Source organism: Bombus bifarius, unplaced genomic scaffold (genome assembly GCF_011952205.1).
Source record: "Bombus bifarius isolate JDL3187 unplaced genomic scaffold, Bbif_JDL3187 scf7180000007996, whole genome shotgun sequence".
In the NCBI taxonomy this organism is placed as follows: domain Eukaryota; kingdom Metazoa; phylum Arthropoda; class Insecta; order Hymenoptera; family Apidae; genus Bombus; species Bombus bifarius.
The window spans coordinates 100001-116665 of NW_022884376.1; the positions used below are offsets into that span (position 1 = coordinate 100001).

A 16665-nucleotide genomic window follows, 5' to 3' on the forward strand; every position below is an offset into this window, starting at 1 on the left:
AGCTTACCCATGAGAGGGCCGTTTGGTATCACATTCACCATCTGTGGCGACCTGGGTACATGCTCGTCCAGTAATCTAACGATATCATGATGTAATCTCTCGCTGGCCACATCTCTCGGCAATCGATCCATGTGATCGGTTATCTCCCTATTGGCGAAAGTGTCGAGTAACGCTTTACACGCTTCGAAGCTACCTTCCCTGGCGGCAAGGAACAACGGCGTTTCGTCCTTGTCGTCCTGCGCGTCCCTATTCGCGCCGTGGACCAGAAGTATGTTGACAGCGTCCACGTTGTTAACAGCTGCAGCCCAATGGAGCGCCGTTTTCCCACTGTTGTCGGCTGCGTTGATATCGGCGTCAGCGTTAATGAGATCTTCCACCATTCCCTCGGTGGCGAGACGTGCGGCCAGAATCAGTGGCGTGGTTCCATCGTGCATACGAGCGTTCAGATTCGTTGCTCTGTTCCTTAACAGTATTTGGAAGACTCCCATCGCATCGGCAGCGACGGCAGAATGAAGAGGCGTTCTACCGGTATTGTCCTGAGAGTTGGCATCCGCGCCAGCGTCGAGAAGCCTCTTGGCCGCGTCAGCTCTGGCGTACCTTGCCGCCAGGTGAAGAGACGTTTCGCCACTCTTATCCGTGGTGGCGTTCAAATCTGCGCCCTGTGCAACTAGATCGGCAATCACGGCCGCCGTTCCGTCACTCTCGTCCTCCTCTTCCCCGGTATCTAATCCTCCACCTCGTACAGCAGCGACCATCAATGGTGTCATTCCACAAGGTCCTCTGGCGTCCACGTCTTGGCCATGTTCGAGACTAGGCGGTGTTAAAACTCCGGCGTCCGGTCTACGAATCTCCGCGGCGTCCAAATGCTGCTGAGTCCACATTCGAGGCTCCGTTTCCTCGTAATCCGTAATGGCGGTGTGATCGCTGGCGTATCCAGGTTCTATCGCTCTCATCCTCTTCGAAGGTGGTAAATCCGACTCGTCGTCCGACCATTGTTGCGCCCGTCCATTCCCTACATCAAGATCCATGCAATTCACCGACGGTTGTTTGTTCAAGTTTCTCATTTCTTGACCATCTGGACCTCGTCTTCTCGATCTACGACGCTGTCCGCTTCCGCTGTTGGTGCGTAAAAAACCTTCTGGGAACCAAGTGACACCCACCGCTCGTTTCCTTTGCGCCGTGACCAGCACACCGACCAACAATCCTCCAAGTACCACGATCACGATACCGATGAAAACGTACTTGTAGTTGGTTGGAGCGTCCGGGTACTCTGGACCCTGTGGCCCCACGACCCCTCGCACTTGTTCGATCGGGAAGTTGCGAGATAAGGAGTGTTTGGACGCGGTGGCTGCCAGATATTCCGCCGCTTCGTTAGCTGATGGGAAACACACTGCTCCTTGGGTAACGGTACATTTTCTGTTGTCGATCTCCAAATAGGCGATTACACCACTTTGCGTGTTTGTGTAGATGGTGGTCGGTCGACCAAAGAAGTTGGTACGCATACCGGGGTCTCTTTCTCTCTTCCAGGGATATATCATATCGTTGCCGAGTTCGTCTTGCTTTACTCTTAAAGTGGTTCTCAATTCGTGACCGATGTCTCTGAGAAATGCGACCACGTTGGAGCGGAATGTCTGCATGTCCATCCTTACCACTACTGAAATCACACCTTCTGCCAATGATGGCGGTTCCCTGTCACAATCCAGACCGTCCCAATTACATTCCTCGTTGTTGCAGCCATAATCGCAGTGCCCGTTGGCGTAGTGTTTGCGACAGTAAGCGTCATAGATAGGACTGTAGAAATGAGAAAAGGGATCGAACAAGATTATTATATTATTATTATTACGATAAGACAGATGTACGCGTACAAGCATCTGAATGATATTGTAATACTTACTTGCACGGTGCCAATTTCCTTTCGCAGTCCCTTCCATCGAACAAACACTGGGCATTGTTGCAAACCTCGTCGCAAACGTCGTTCATGAAAACGTCCCAACAGTTGATAGGAGCAGTGCAATTACGCCACGGATTAATACCCAAGGAACAGTCATTTCCGTCGAAGTTGCAAGCGTATCTGTTACATTCCTCGTCACAATGGTGGTTACCAGACTTCTCCTCGCATCTGTTCTCAATGCATTTTTTTCTCTCCAATTCCAAATCAAGATCATACGCGTTCATGGTTTTCGGGATGTTGGAGCTCGGACTGCCAAAGATACCTCCTCCGTAGTTAGGATCGTAAATTTCGCAGTTCTTACCGGTCCACTTGGGCGGGCAATCGCAAGCGTAATCGCCAAGAAGGTTTTTGCAAACGGCATTGGATTGTTGGCACGGATTACTGGCGCATTCGTCTCTGGCATCTATCTCGCAGTGTGTTCCGGTCGTTCCAGGGGGACAATAACATCTGTATCCAACGTCAGTTTCGGCCACTCTGCAAGTACCGCCATTCAAGCAAGGCTCTCTGTCGCAATAGGAGCCGGCGAATTCGCAATTGTTTCCGTAATAGTCACTAGGGCAGAGACAAGTGTGTCCAGCTTGCTTCGCGGTGCAAACGCCTCCATTTTGACACGGTGAGCTGTCGCAGAAGTTCACTTTCACCTCGCAGTGGCGTCCCATGTAGCCAGGTTTGCAGTTGCAGTGATAGTTGTTGACTAATTGCACACAATCCTGAGTCCCTGGCGAAGAACAAGGATTGGACAAGCACTCGTTGATGTCACCCTCGCATCTAGGTCCCACGAAGCCTGGAGGACATTTGCATTCGAATCCGCCGACTTTGTCGGTACAGGTACCATTGTTGTGGCAAGTGCCGACAGCACAGTCGTCCACGTTCAGCTCGCATATGAAGCCTAAAGTACCAGGAGGACAAGAGCAACTGAAGTTACTGATCAGATCGTGACACGTGCCGCCGTTCTGGCAAGGATTAGGTCGGCAATCGTCCACGTTAAGCTCGCAATTTTGCCCTTGGAAACCTTTCGTACACTGACACTGATAAGATCCAACGAGATCCTTGCAAGTAGCACCGTTTTGACACGGGGCAGAGTCACACTCGTTGACTTCTTCTTGACAATAAGAACCTGTGTATCCTTCTAGGCAGTGACAACGGTGACTATTACCTATGTCCTCGCAAGTGCCGTTATTACACAGATTTTTCTCCGGCACTCCTTTCCTTATAGCCGCGTCTTTGCAAGAAACCATCTCAACGTCGCAGACTTTGCCGGTCCAACCAGGAGAACAATTACATTGGTACTTATTTTTGTGCTGGACGCAGGTAGCCTGGTTCTCGCAAGGATTATCCGCACACCAATCGACATACTGATCGCATCTGGCTCCGGTATATCCGTAAGGGCAGTGGCAAGTGTAATACTGAACGTGGTCGTGACAGGTGGCTCCATTCAGACAGGGCAAACTGTCGCATTCGTTGATGCGATACTGGCAGTTTGAACCGGTGTAACCAGGTTTGCAGACACACGTATAGTTGTTGATGCCGTCGATGCATTTACCGCCATTCATGCAGCTACTGTCGGTGCAATCTTCGTCGTTGGTTTGACAATTTATACCGGAGAATCCGAGTTGACATTGACAAGTGTACGAGTTTACGTATTCTTTGCAGATTGCACCGTTTTGACATGGTTGTGACAAACATTCGTCTACATCGATCTCGCAGTGTTTGCCACTGAAGCCATCTACGCAGAGACAGGTATAGTCGCCGATACCGTCCAGACACGTGCCGCCATTCTGACAGGGAACTGGAAATGATAAATAGACATAGTGCTTAGATTGGCGTGTACTTGGACGATTAATATACATAGTATTATAAATATATACTTGTATATTATATATAATATTATAAATATGTAGTACTATAATAAATACCTATGTAACGATATAGGTTAATACTCGATACTTACAGGAGGCGCAGTCATCGGTGTTTATGATACAGTCCCGACCTTCGTAGCCCTTTGCACAAAGGCACTGGTACGAGCCATTGGTGTTTCTGCAGGTAGCACCGTTTCTGCATGGAGAGGTCATTACACACTCGTCGACGTCCTCGTCGCAGAGTCTGCCAGTGTAACCGACCGTGCATGTGCAGGCGAAATCGAGGAAATTTGAGGATGGTGAACACTTGGCGCCATGAAGACATCTGTGATTCGAAAGCAGAGATAACAGGTGATACGTTATAACGATAAGAGGATAATAGGATAATAGAATAATAGGATAATGGATTATAAAACATTTTCTTTTTTTTTTTTTTTCAAATATACGCGTCGGATAATCGTTCGATTCTACACTTTTATATCAGTTATTTCTTGAAAAATCGTCTATATACATAGTTGATTAGGAAAATATCTTGCCGCTTGGCCCTTTTTTCATATTATTCCAAGGTTTCGTACCGTACTCCAATTTCAAAGGATAGTTTTGCCGAGAGAAATTCATGAAAATCGACTACCTTTAGACAAGGAGGTGGTGTCCGTTATGCAAAGAAGAATGTGGCGTCGTTCGAAGAAAAGAAGGTGGGAAAAATTTAATGAAGTGAAACAGTGAAATTCGTACTTGTTAGGTGAACAAGGATCCAGCTTGTCCTCGCAGTTCCTGCCCGTGTGTGGCAATTCGCAAACGCATTTATAATCGTTGACGAGGTCGATGCAAGAACCGCCGTTCTGGCAAGGATTGTCCGCGCAATCGTCGATATTTGTCTCGCAATTAGTACCAGCGTATCCAGCTAGGCACTTGCAGCTGTATCCATTGAGATGGTCGTTGCAAGTGCCACCGTGTTGACAAGGATTCGAGCCGCATTCGTCGATGTCAGCCTCGCATCTCTTGCCTCCATAACCGGGCAAACAGTGGCAGATAAACTGGTTGACACCGTCCTCGCAAGTGCCGCCGTTCACGCAAGGATTGCTGGCGCATTCGTCCACGTCGCTTAAACATCTAGCGTCGTAGTAACCACGAGGACAATCGCACCGGAAGCCATTTATCAAATCTATGCACCGTCCGCCGTTGGCGCAGGGATTGCTGGCGCACTCGTTGATATCCGTTTCACAGTGTTGACCGGTGAATCCCGGCTCGCACTCGCACGAGTATCTGAAAGAAAACATACCGTGTCCACTGAGGATACGATTAACTCTTACCGTCCACCGTTTATTCCGCTACAAAGTTTTGAAACACGCAACGTCGACACGTTTCGCGAAGATACGTTTAAACGGCTGTAACTGACAGACAGAACGTAACGACAGAAACTGTAAAACGCGCATCGCCCATCGAAATTAAAAGTAGGCGCGAATTGACGCATCGGTAAAACAAGAGTCGTCAATGTTGTATTAAAGTTGCGGTTAAAATGGGCAAAACACACACGGCGGTAGAATCGTGCGTTTCAAATCGATTGCGATCGCGGTAAGCCGCCAACACCCGATAAACGATCCCCATAACTAACGAACCATGGGCTCACCTATTGATCCCGTCGATACACTTGGCTCCGTTTCTACATGGATTGCTATAACATTCGTTCACGTTCACCTCGCAGTTTGTTCCAGACGTGCCAGGTCTACAAATACATTGGTAACCATTAATACGGTCTTCGCACCTTCCTCCAAATTGGCAGGGATTGCTCTCGCACTCGTCGATCTGCGTCTGACACAGTTTGCCGGTGAATCCTGGGAAGCAATTGCAGCTGAAGCTGTTCTCGCCATCGATGCAAGTGCCGCTGTGGCAAGGATTGGATTGGCAGTCGTTGATGTTGGTTTCGCAGGATGCTCCGGTGAATCCTGGCGGGCAGTCGCACGTGTACTTGGCTATAGAATCCTGACAGATACCGCCGTTCTTGCACGGTGACGAGGCGCAGTCGTCTATATTGATTTGACAGTGAGAACCAGCAAATCCGTTGGCACAGTTGCATTTAAAGGAATTGATCAGGTCGGTGCAGACGCCTCTGTTCAGGCATGGCTTTGCCGCGCACTCGTCGATGTCGATCTCGCACTGGGTGCCAGTGAAACCTGAAACAACGGCGAACGAAATTATTCTCCCGATACGAGCTAAATTCGACATAATATCTCTGTATATGATACGAACTTTTGTCAAATTTTTCGGTTACGAAGTGTATTATCGGAGAGTGTTACAAGGAGAGTGTTACAAGGCGGATGAGCTTGTAAGCTGCGGGTATGAATCTCGCGTGTTTTATGTAATTAATTGTTAATAAATCGTTTGATTATCTCTCAAAGGTTCGCTTTCATCTTTGAGTATAATTGGAACTAATATACATCCACATGCACGTGCAATGATTTTTTCGTATATAGCGCGACTCGCGAAATTACGAATATCGCGGAGCAGGCGAACCGAGTCGTAAGACAGACAGGATCAGCCTTTCGATTTTACCTTCGATACATCTTCGATTAGACGCGGCAATCGAGAAGGGGCACCGAACCCGGATCAACCAGATAAACGACCACCGCTAATTGCGTCTATGATCGATCGACTCTTTGCGTTTTTTTTTTGCTCTCGCCTTCTTATACGCCGTCTAACGCCGATGATGTCGATAATCGTGTCAATTATCGACAGTAATAACAACTGACCGACGATGAACAAGTTTTAACAACGAATAACTCACTCATCTCATTCGATTTTCTTCAGCTTTAACGTCAACTTGGCTTTAACGCTGCTGCATCGAAGATACTGTTTCGCGTTCTAAGGTAATTGAATGAAAATATTTAAACCAACCGATTGGGATGAAATGTCAGGCGAAAAAATATGACGACGCTGAAATACAAGCAGCAAAATGCGAAAGGTACGAGATCTTCTGATAATCAATCTTACGATGATCGTTTGATATATCTTTTACAAAAGAATTCCTGTATAGAAGAAGAAAGAAAGTCGACGACGTCTACTGTAATACAATTTCCGCTGATTTCAGACGCGATCCAAATGGTCTGGCCGCTTAATTGGCGCGGAGTTCATTTAGAAGAATAAGCCAGGGAATTGAGTAACGGATCGTAAGCGCGACTATCGAGAAATTCTTTGGCCGTATACGGCTGGCTAGCGATGACTTCTCAATGGGAGAAAGTTATCGTTCGAGATACTTGGCCTTCCGCGTTACAAGGATTCGATCGAACAGAGCGCGAATGCCGCGTCAGACAAAACTGAACGGCGGAATCGCTGCTGCGGACGAATCTATTTTCGCCATATACGCCAAAGAGGAGAAAGCTACTTGACGTTGTACGCAACGTTTTCGGTTTATCGAAAAGCAAAAGGATATAAAAATTTGCCACTGTCCGATGAATGGCCGTTGAAGTCTAATCCATAGTTAGATGCAAATTTATCATCTTGTGTCGTCAAAGTAAAGTAAAGTATGTATATACATATGTATATTCGTATTGTAGAAATAAAAAAAGGCTATATGATTATAGCACCTTGAATACGAATACGACGTTGTAAATTCCATCGGTTGTTCGCGGAAACGTCGCTGCCGTTCGTCAACCGGATGACGCACGGATTTTTATCGTATTCGCATTAATATTTCTCTGTCTGTTTTTCCATTCGGACAATGATGCGGCTAATTCAGCTGTGAACGCACGTACGCTGTACACGGTGGCATATCCTCGTCGTTTCCTCTCGAATCTTTAGTATCGATACAAGTAGGCAACGAATTTACGCGCATCATGAATCATTAAGCAGCGTGCACTGATTTTTCTTCTTGGAGCATTCTCGTATCGCACTGTGTTTGTCTGTTTCGATCTTGTTTTAAAGGACTTGTCGCCATTAATACGATCGGCTTTTCGAAGAGAATAAACTGTTAAAAGTGAAAAGCGAGGAACGACGGAAGAGTGCGAATGTGGTGGCACGATGTGGTCGCGTCGCACCAATTTTCCATCGTTCGCTTGTTCGTTCGTTGGTTCGTGCAAACGGCCTGGAAAGGGAAAAAGGCGTACAACGATGATAGAATTGGTCGAATGCAATTTGGGTTCGGCGAGAAGCAGAGAAGGCGAGAATCGAATCCGCGCCGTTCGCGGTCGTTCGTGTCCGTGCTGGCAACTCCCACGTTTAGCCAGGCGTGTTCGGATAATTGTAATCTATTGCCTCGCCGCGTCGCGCCTTGCCACGCCGCTGTTCTCCAACCAGCCTACGCGCATTGATAAACTATGCGAAAGCCAAGACACGGCTCGCGGATCCACTATCCACTATCCACTATCCACGATCCATCCTCTTCCAATCCCTTCGTTCAGCATCGAGAGCGCCTCTCACCTCTCTTGCTCCTTCTCTTCCCTCCTTTTTCCTTCTGCATCTATATGCTTTTACGTTTAGCTTCGAACGAACGCTTAACGAACGTGAATACGAATCCACGGACACGAAAGTATACCGTCTTAATAGCGTATAGTGGAACGCGAGCTCAACGTGTTATCCTATTCGCTTAGATTTCAGAATCAGAGGGAGGAAGAACTTTTAATGAAACGTCACTTGTAAAATTATCGGCCGTCGATCGGATACTTTTCTACGTGATAGATTTTACTTGGAAGAGAAATTGTCTTGTCTAGAAATAAAATGTTCGCTTTATAAACCGTAGCGAAAAAGGAAAATTAACCAACGATACGATGCAACGAACGATTTGCGGAATAAGATTTTCTCCGACAAAATCTTGACGAACGAAGCTTTCGTTATGTCCAAAACTGCTATTTTAAGCCGAATCAACAAGAATCAACAACTTTCTTCCTTTACACGATCCTAGTTAGCCGAGTACATATTCTACGTCACGCAGTTGCTTTAGACGCGCGTTCACCTACGTGACAGAGGATTCGTGCAACTGGATCTCGATGTCGTATACGTTATACGTAATATAAATACGTTAACAGTCGTCTTGGATGGTGCGCGCGAATTCCACGTGGGACGTAATCGATGCGTGAGGTAACAAAGTGCATCGTGCGCGTTATTAATCAACAACAGCCGCCACCACCCATCGAGCGTGCGTTCGCGTCCTACGCGAAACGCTTTTACCTTTTACCACCATCGAATATCGCTACGAAATGGCTCGCGAATCCTTTTCCAACGAGCGATCGATGATTTTCTAATTTAAATGCGCGTTGCTTCGTTTCTCTGCTTCCTACGTACATACATGCATGTATGTATGTATTTGCAGACCGTGTTCCGAGTCACGCTGAATATGTATCGCTGTACCGAGCCTGGTATCGGTCGATTACTAGCATCGAGGAAGCGAACAAACAGCAGCTTCAAAGATGCCGCTTGGCATTCGGCTAATGGGCTTAATGGTTATAACGTTAATGCGCATCGAAAGCCATTGTTATTGGCAATCCGTGATACGAGACGAAAACTCATCGATGCCTTGGATCGCGTAACGTTGAAGCAAGCGCGTTTCCACGATTATTACGTTACACAGGTATTTTGTAATCGCATCTTAGATTTTAGAATGTGTAACGAGAGTATGCTAAGGGTCGATTTTTCAAACAATACGGTTGATATCGTAAGAATCAGTGACACTGGTATAAGTGGCAGATGTAGAATGCGTAGGTGTTTTCGCAGAAAGAGGGAGAGAGAGAAAGAGAGAGAGGAGAAAAAAAGGCAATTTGCTGTTGCTCGAGATATGCGCTTGTACACTGCGATGCTGGCGAGATCGACGACGCCCATAAAACACATCGTTGGCATTACCGTGCGGACACGGAATCCTTTGAAGATCCATATCGAGAGCAGAGTCATTCGGATGTTCAAGTTTGGGCGAATAATCGACAAAATGGTGGAAACGTTGAAAACGCTGGTTTGCGACGAACCCTTGGACGATGGCGGACTGACGACTTAGCTCGAGAACAAGCCTGATCCATGTTTGGTTTAATTATGGAAGAGAGCCCGCGTCACGGAATCCACGCGTTAAAGAGAAATTCTTCTCTCGGTCCCAATCAACCTCGTTCCTTGCCTCGTTTGCGAATATTCGCAAGAATTTCTCGCGTTTCTCCAAGATCGACGTACAAGCAGAAAATGTTGCTCCGAAGATGTTAACGAGATAAATGAGAGGAAATAAAGGCAAGTCGATAGGAAAGATACGGGAATTTTGTTTCGGACGCTCCGGTAATTTAACGTTATTTTATGGAGAGAAAAGGTCGAGGTTAGGCCTGAATTATTTAGGCAAAGAGACATACTTTCCATCATTTTGGTATTTTAATTGTCGCGCATCGAATAAAAAGAAATTTCGACGAGTAGTCGCTCGACCCATTTCCATTGCTTACAACGGAACGTGTACGAAGGTTTGTTTTCTCAAACGATCAAACGCTGTGTTGCTGGTCGCGTTTTCGTTTCGTCTCTCGAATTCTCGATCAACGTAACTGGAGCAGAAACCAAGTCTCTACCAACGAAGGCAGCCGTAACGACGGTGGGTCGATATAATAAGACGAGTGTTTCGAGTTTCGAGTTTTCAGTGATCAAAGTGGCTGGCCTGGCGAGCATCTTAGGGTCAAAGGTTGAGTTGCACGGAAGAAAAGAAGCGATAGACGGCGAGCACCTGCGAGAGGCCGGATGATTTTCGCGATTAACGGTCGCGACTGCAGCAGTCTCTCAGCTACCTGAACGAGAGAGAGAGAGAGAGAGAGAGAGAGAGAGAGAGAAGAGGGAGGGAGAAGGAGAGTCGTCCGCTTCGATCGTCCTCGGCGATGACGTTAATGCAGGCGACGCGACGTAACGACGAGTCGCAGGGCAGGTGAATCGCCGCCGGTGACCGCGTTGTTATTCACCGAATCGAACGAAAAGAAGATCTGATCGGATATCTCATCGACGGAATGAGAGAAGGAGATGCGCGAGGATGGCTGTTTCCTCGTCGAAAGACTTGGTTAAGGTTAAGCGAACGAAACGTGCTGTAATAAATTTTCCTTCGAATCGCAATCTCGGATGGTGCTGCTGTGGTAATTGTTTTGCAATTCCTTTTTCGGTCGTACATATCTAAGAAATTTTGCGGAATAACTGTAGAAGAAACGGTGGAAAGCAAGCTTCGAGTACGCGCAACGTATACGCATTCGCGTTTTTCATTTGCTATTTGCCTAATGCCTGGCACAGATGTACCACGCGTACAGTATCGCGGAGAAAAATGACGGCAATAGCCGTACCTCTTTTTCTATGAAAACACGCCCTCCAGTCTGTCGTATATCCGGCACAGTTAACCGTAAATCCTCTCCAACATTTCCCCTAAGAATCTCTGTTTCTCCTATTCCGATGCAAGCTCGCATCGTATGTACACGCGGCATCTAGACACGCTGATACGACCGACGTTGGCCGAGGCCGAGCTAACGGTCGTATAAACAGCTAATTTCACGCAAGAGATCGACGACGAAAATCCGATGACTCGGACGTCGTCTCTTCGAACCGCGCCCCTTTCCTTTCGCTTCTTTTTTCCGCCTTCGAAGAAAAATCTGCAGCAATCGGAAAGAGTGTCGGACTTGCAGAAGAAGAGGAAGAAGGAGGAGAACAAGTACCCACCCCACCCCGACGCGTACATCTCACGGATAACTGTAAATTCGTGGATAGGAGAAGGCGGGGCGGAATCAAGTATGATTCGCCGGAAGGGATAGAAAAAATCCGGAAAGCCGACGCGCTCGTAAAGCTGATTGCGTTTCTGCCAACGTGCTTGAAATTCTCTGTCGAATTCTCGCTGTTGATTGGCTGCGACGCCTGCGACGCGAAATGCTTTTCTTAGAACGGAACGACGCGCTTCTCTCCGATCGGCGATCACTGCCGATTCCTGGCGGTCGTAATCGCGAAAACGATTATGGACGATGGCGAGAAGCGTCCTGGAGCTTGCCCAAGGAGATTCCACTTTGCGGAAAATTTATTCGTGGGTAATGGTCGATGGCCGGAATGGCGGTTGCGTTCGTAAGACGAATTGGCAATCGACGAGATATATTTATTAGGTTGTTTTACGGTTCAGTTTTCGTACGATAGATTTTACATACTAATTTCCAAAGTTTCGGAATATCAGGCGGAAAAAGGAAGAAATATAAACTAGGACAGACGTCTATCGTTACTGCTCGAAATTACGTAGCCGATGAAAACGATTAATTGTATTTGTTTCTTATCCGTTCTGCGTGCCGCGTGTTTAAACTTCCTGAAACTCTGAATAAGGTGGAGAACTAGTCGACGTAAAACGAAACCCGCGAAGCTATATCGCGATTCCCAAGACGGAGGTTCGCCATCAAAGACGGGTTCCTTGGCTGGCGTTTTTTCCGCCGGCCGACTCGATTAATCGCTGGTAATTGGCCAACCCAGCTGCGTGACGGGAAAGGACGCGGCCGAAGAAAACTGCCCTCTCTGAATCGTGGTTTTTCCGGTTCGCGCTAGCCGCGAGACGCGGCGGAAGACGCGAGAGACGCGCGTTCCTCGTACGAGTCGCTAACGATCGACCTTTAGTCGAAAAGATGTTTCAACGAACGGAACAACGTTTGCATTATTTCGAGGCAAAAGTTTCCGACTTTGTGCTACCAACTTTTTCCTGCCGCTTAATCGACCTTAAACTCGAACCATTCCGCTAAGATATTACGCGTTGCCGACCAGTTGCACCCATCGGGAAAACGAACGAATCCACAACTACGTTTGCCGATCCACGTGAATATCTCAAAGGTGGTGTTTTGCAAAACGTGTAACGTAAACGTTCGTTTCATAATGCGTGCAGCTTGCAAAATTTTCACGGCAATTGATACACGACGGATACGTCGGGTTGAACGGCATTTTCAATTTGTCCGATCTTGTATTATATTTCGAAATGAAGATTGAACGGAAGAACCAGGCATGTCAGGCATATCGTTTGAAAAATCAATTTATAACGTTACATTACGCGCATGTTGCGCGACACTGACTACGCAACAGCGTAATTAATTTAAGTTGATCCAAGTCTGCAATTTCACAATTTACTATTGTTACGCAAACGATATAATCGAGTTTGCTCGTTCGATTTACGGATAATTATGAACGAAATTCCAGACAATTTGCAATTTACCAGCGCGTAAGAAGCGAAGACAGAGAAAAAATGAAGAAAAGGAAGCTGAAAATAAGAAAAAGGCGCGATGATCACCACGGAGTATCTAATTAGCGAAAGGACGCGAAATGTACGTATGTGCGTACACGTGTATACCTGTATGCGTGTATGTATGTATATGTATCGTGCGAGGATCGAGCAGAATCCTTTGACCAACGATGAATTATCGATCGCGACCGCGATCGCAAACGATTCGGACGTCGAACAGGATATCGCGTGCGTGCGTGATATTCGTTAAAAATGTGCCGTCTCTCGCCGGGAAGCCGACGAGCCGGCTACCACGAACGCCCAAGAACGGTCGAAAGAAACGAGAAGACCGACCTTTTTCCACCAAAGATCCAAAGAAAGAAGAAGCCGACTACGACGAACGAGAAAATCGGAAGGCGTCTTCCCTATCGAGGATTTGTTGGCATTGAGGAGAGTACGAAAAAAAAAAAGAGAAACAAATGGACGAGTGAGAGGGAGATTTTTAAACTATCGAGTATAATGGCTTTTTCTTTTTTTTTTTTTTTTTTCAAAGTAAGAAAGCTTGGAAGTAACGAAGGAATCGATAAGTAGGGTTGGTAGGAGAAAAGAATGATTTTTGGCGAAACGGCTGTATGTAGTCGTGGAGGTTTTACTGGCCACTCTGAAACCATTACAGATCTATTTTCTTGAAAACCGAGAAACATGCAAACGAAGAAGCCTTCCGAAACGAGAAAGTCGCGTTCCCAACCACCTGACCAATGCGGCACAGGATGTTCACGCGATCTCTGGTAAATCGTAAATAAGAGCAACGATCGATCAGACGCGTAAAAGAATAGAAATAATCAGAGCGTTTTAATTACCGCTCGTAATATCCCGTTTGCCTTCGCGTACGCGTGAAACTTGGTTACGCGTTTACCCGTTATAAATAGTACCGTGTATTAATCGTGTTCATAATATACATACACGCGCGCGTACAGTTCACCGAAACGTTTTGACTGAGAAAAAAGAAAGCACAGGCGTACAAGGTGATTGCACAACGTCTATCCGTATTTCTCATGGATATAAGGGGCATAGCCTATGCTTTCGCCCGGTTCCACACTCCACACTCCCGGACACACGAAGGGGAGAGGAGAGCGTTCTCGCGGGCCGTTCCAACGGTTACACATATGCGAGAGATCTCCGCGAGTCGCGGCGGCCGCGCCACACCCAGGTCACAACACCGTCACTGCTCGAGTGTTTGATGCTCGATGCTCGGTGCTCGGTGCTCGGTGCTCGGTGCTCGGTGCGCAACGCGCGGTGCACGGTGCTCAGGCGTTTTTCACCGTCGCCGGCTCCTGATACGCTATCTCCGCTGGCTGCTCGCGCCCACCACCATCTTGTCGGTCCTGGGAAGCTGCACGAGTTCGCTTCTCTCCGAGTCGTTCGCCTATTAGTCGTTCGCATTAACCGATTGAACGGTTTTTCAGTTGTTGCTGTTTATTTGGCAAAGAAACTATCGACACGTACAATCGCATATTTGTAGCTTCGTTTTTCGGTAGAAAAATGTTTCGAAAGGCGCGATGATAAAAGAATTTGAAATAGAAAGAAAAGTTTCGTTTTCTTTAGTCGTGTTTGGTGATTCGGTTGAACCTGATGTTTCCTTGTGAACCTGCTGTCATAAATCTACGTTAGAAATTGTCATCGAAAGCGAAATAAATTGCTTCGTCTGCTTCCGAATAAATTTTACACAAGACGAATAAATCGCGCTGTCTATTATTTATCATTTGGGAAATTTCGTAAAGGGCAACCGACTAACAGCAATGAATCGCTCGGAAGCAATGAAACGCGGCGCTGCATCCGAGTAAATGGAGGATTTCCACGAGGAATCGGCGGCTTTCTTGGGATAATACGCGTCCCGGTCTCGTAGTTTCATAGTCTGACGACTGATTTACCGCCTCGACTTCTTGGTAATTGTTCGGGGCGTGGCAGACCCGCGTGTGTTACCCGCACCGCGGCCATCTCCCACGCGCGAATGCCGTCGACTTATCGATAATATATCTATGGCGTATTGGACGTGGAGTCGCCGGGGATCCCGACAAAATGCCCGCTTCGTTTCGATAAACGGGGAGTCACGCTCGCGGCCGCACGAATCACGCTGAGCCACGAAATAAGAAGGCGTCGCGAGAGCATAGGAAATATTTAGCTGTATCGCGGAAAAGAGTGCAGCAGACAGTGGGAAAAGTTTGAGAGTGCGATCTCACGAGCGATCTCGACGAATTCTGGAACGAGTTGGTCGTCGTGGCAGGTTGCGACCTTTCCGATTGTCACTAGTCGCTCTATAGAGATTTCTAGGCCGCAGAAGATGGATGGAAATTTTTCTTTTCGTTTCGGCGCCGTGCTAATTCATCCGATCGTTCTATAAGCGACTACTTTCGCCACCCTTTTTTATCTCCAGACGATCGCTTAATTATCATCGCTCAATTATTTTATACTAATTTCTCACGGGTCACACGCTTTATCTACAATTGTTACGACTTTATTTCTCAACGATCTGCCAATAATTTATATTCCTTCTGCGTATATAAATTTCCAGCGTGTAATTTAAGAAGATGTCAAACTTTAACAATTCTATTCGTCCGATAGAGAATCAATAAATTTCAATCGACGCGCAATCGACGCGCAATCGTTTGTTTGTCGATAAATAATTTGGCGAAATAAATTTACAAAAACTGCAGAGTTCAATGCGAGATGGCCAAAGTTCAAGTACGAAACAGCGAGTTTGAATTGGAGAGCTAGGAGAGGCTGAAAGTGTATGTGTTTTCCGCCATTCACTGGTTGAAGTTGCTCTGTCTTTGACGACTAATATAACACGATGTTACGCAACGATCTAGAATCGAGAATCTAAAAGCACGGGCGTGAGAATGTCAGCGAATTTCTTTATCGCAAACGGAATTTCGAACGCGGACCAATAAACAAATACGTAACACGCGTACATTTGTATGGCGAGATTTGTATCGTAATACTTGGCGTCTTGGGTTAAGCTACGGGAAGCGAGCTTACCAAAAAGCGAGGTGAACCAACGAAAGTGCGAATAAGAGGAGGAGCAGAGAAGAAAAGGAGAAAAAGGAGAAAAATACAAGGCTTTCGTTATATACATCGTTTCCCTTTGTCGCCACCCTTCGTTTTAGAAAGTTAAACGGATAGGAATCGCGATCGACGTTATCTACATATGCATTTCGCGCGAATCGCCGGAACTTTCTCGCCAATAGTCGACCGTAAATAGTTGTTTTGCAAGCGAAGGATAAACTTTACCACGGCTCTAGCATTTCGACGCGCACGTTTCACACATCGAGCAGAAAGAAAACGCGATTGCGTGTTTCGTCGCCGTTTCATATATAGAACGTCCCGACGCCTTTCGTACGGTCTACTGGCGAGAACGAAACAGTTTCTTGGTGGCTAGAAACGACTCGTTAATCGTCAAGTTATAATACAACGTAATAAACGACGCTTCTAAACGTAATAACGTAATAAACAAAGACAGACGAGACAAGGATACCAGAGGATCGACGTTCCTATCCGATCCAACGTTCCGGCTAGGATACACTCCTTATCCTTTCACGACGAGGAAGGATGGGCGTGTTTTTCTCACCACGATTTACGATAACACGCGTAAATCTATACGATTGTATCGCGAAATCTATGCGTCCTTGTCC

General features: G+C 46.7%; 1 protein-coding gene across 2 annotated transcripts in view; it reads right to left on the bottom strand.

The window, feature by feature from the left end:
* The window catches only part of LOC117205937 (neurogenic locus Notch protein), a 182838-nt gene that overhangs the window by 1310 nt on the left and 164863 nt on the right, over positions 1-16665 (bottom strand). For both annotated transcript variants that reach the window (XM_033444800.1, XM_033444801.1), the window contains 5 exons: positions 5441-5984; positions 4546-5076; positions 3903-4135; positions 1895-3740; positions 8-1791 (listed from right to left, as the gene is read on the bottom strand). In XM_033444800.1, coding sequence (XP_033300691.1) covers positions 8-1791; positions 1895-3740; positions 3903-4135; positions 4546-5076; positions 5441-5984 — 4938 coding nt within the window. The remainder of the gene's footprint in view (positions 1-7; positions 1792-1894; positions 3741-3902; positions 4136-4545; positions 5077-5440; positions 5985-16665) is intronic.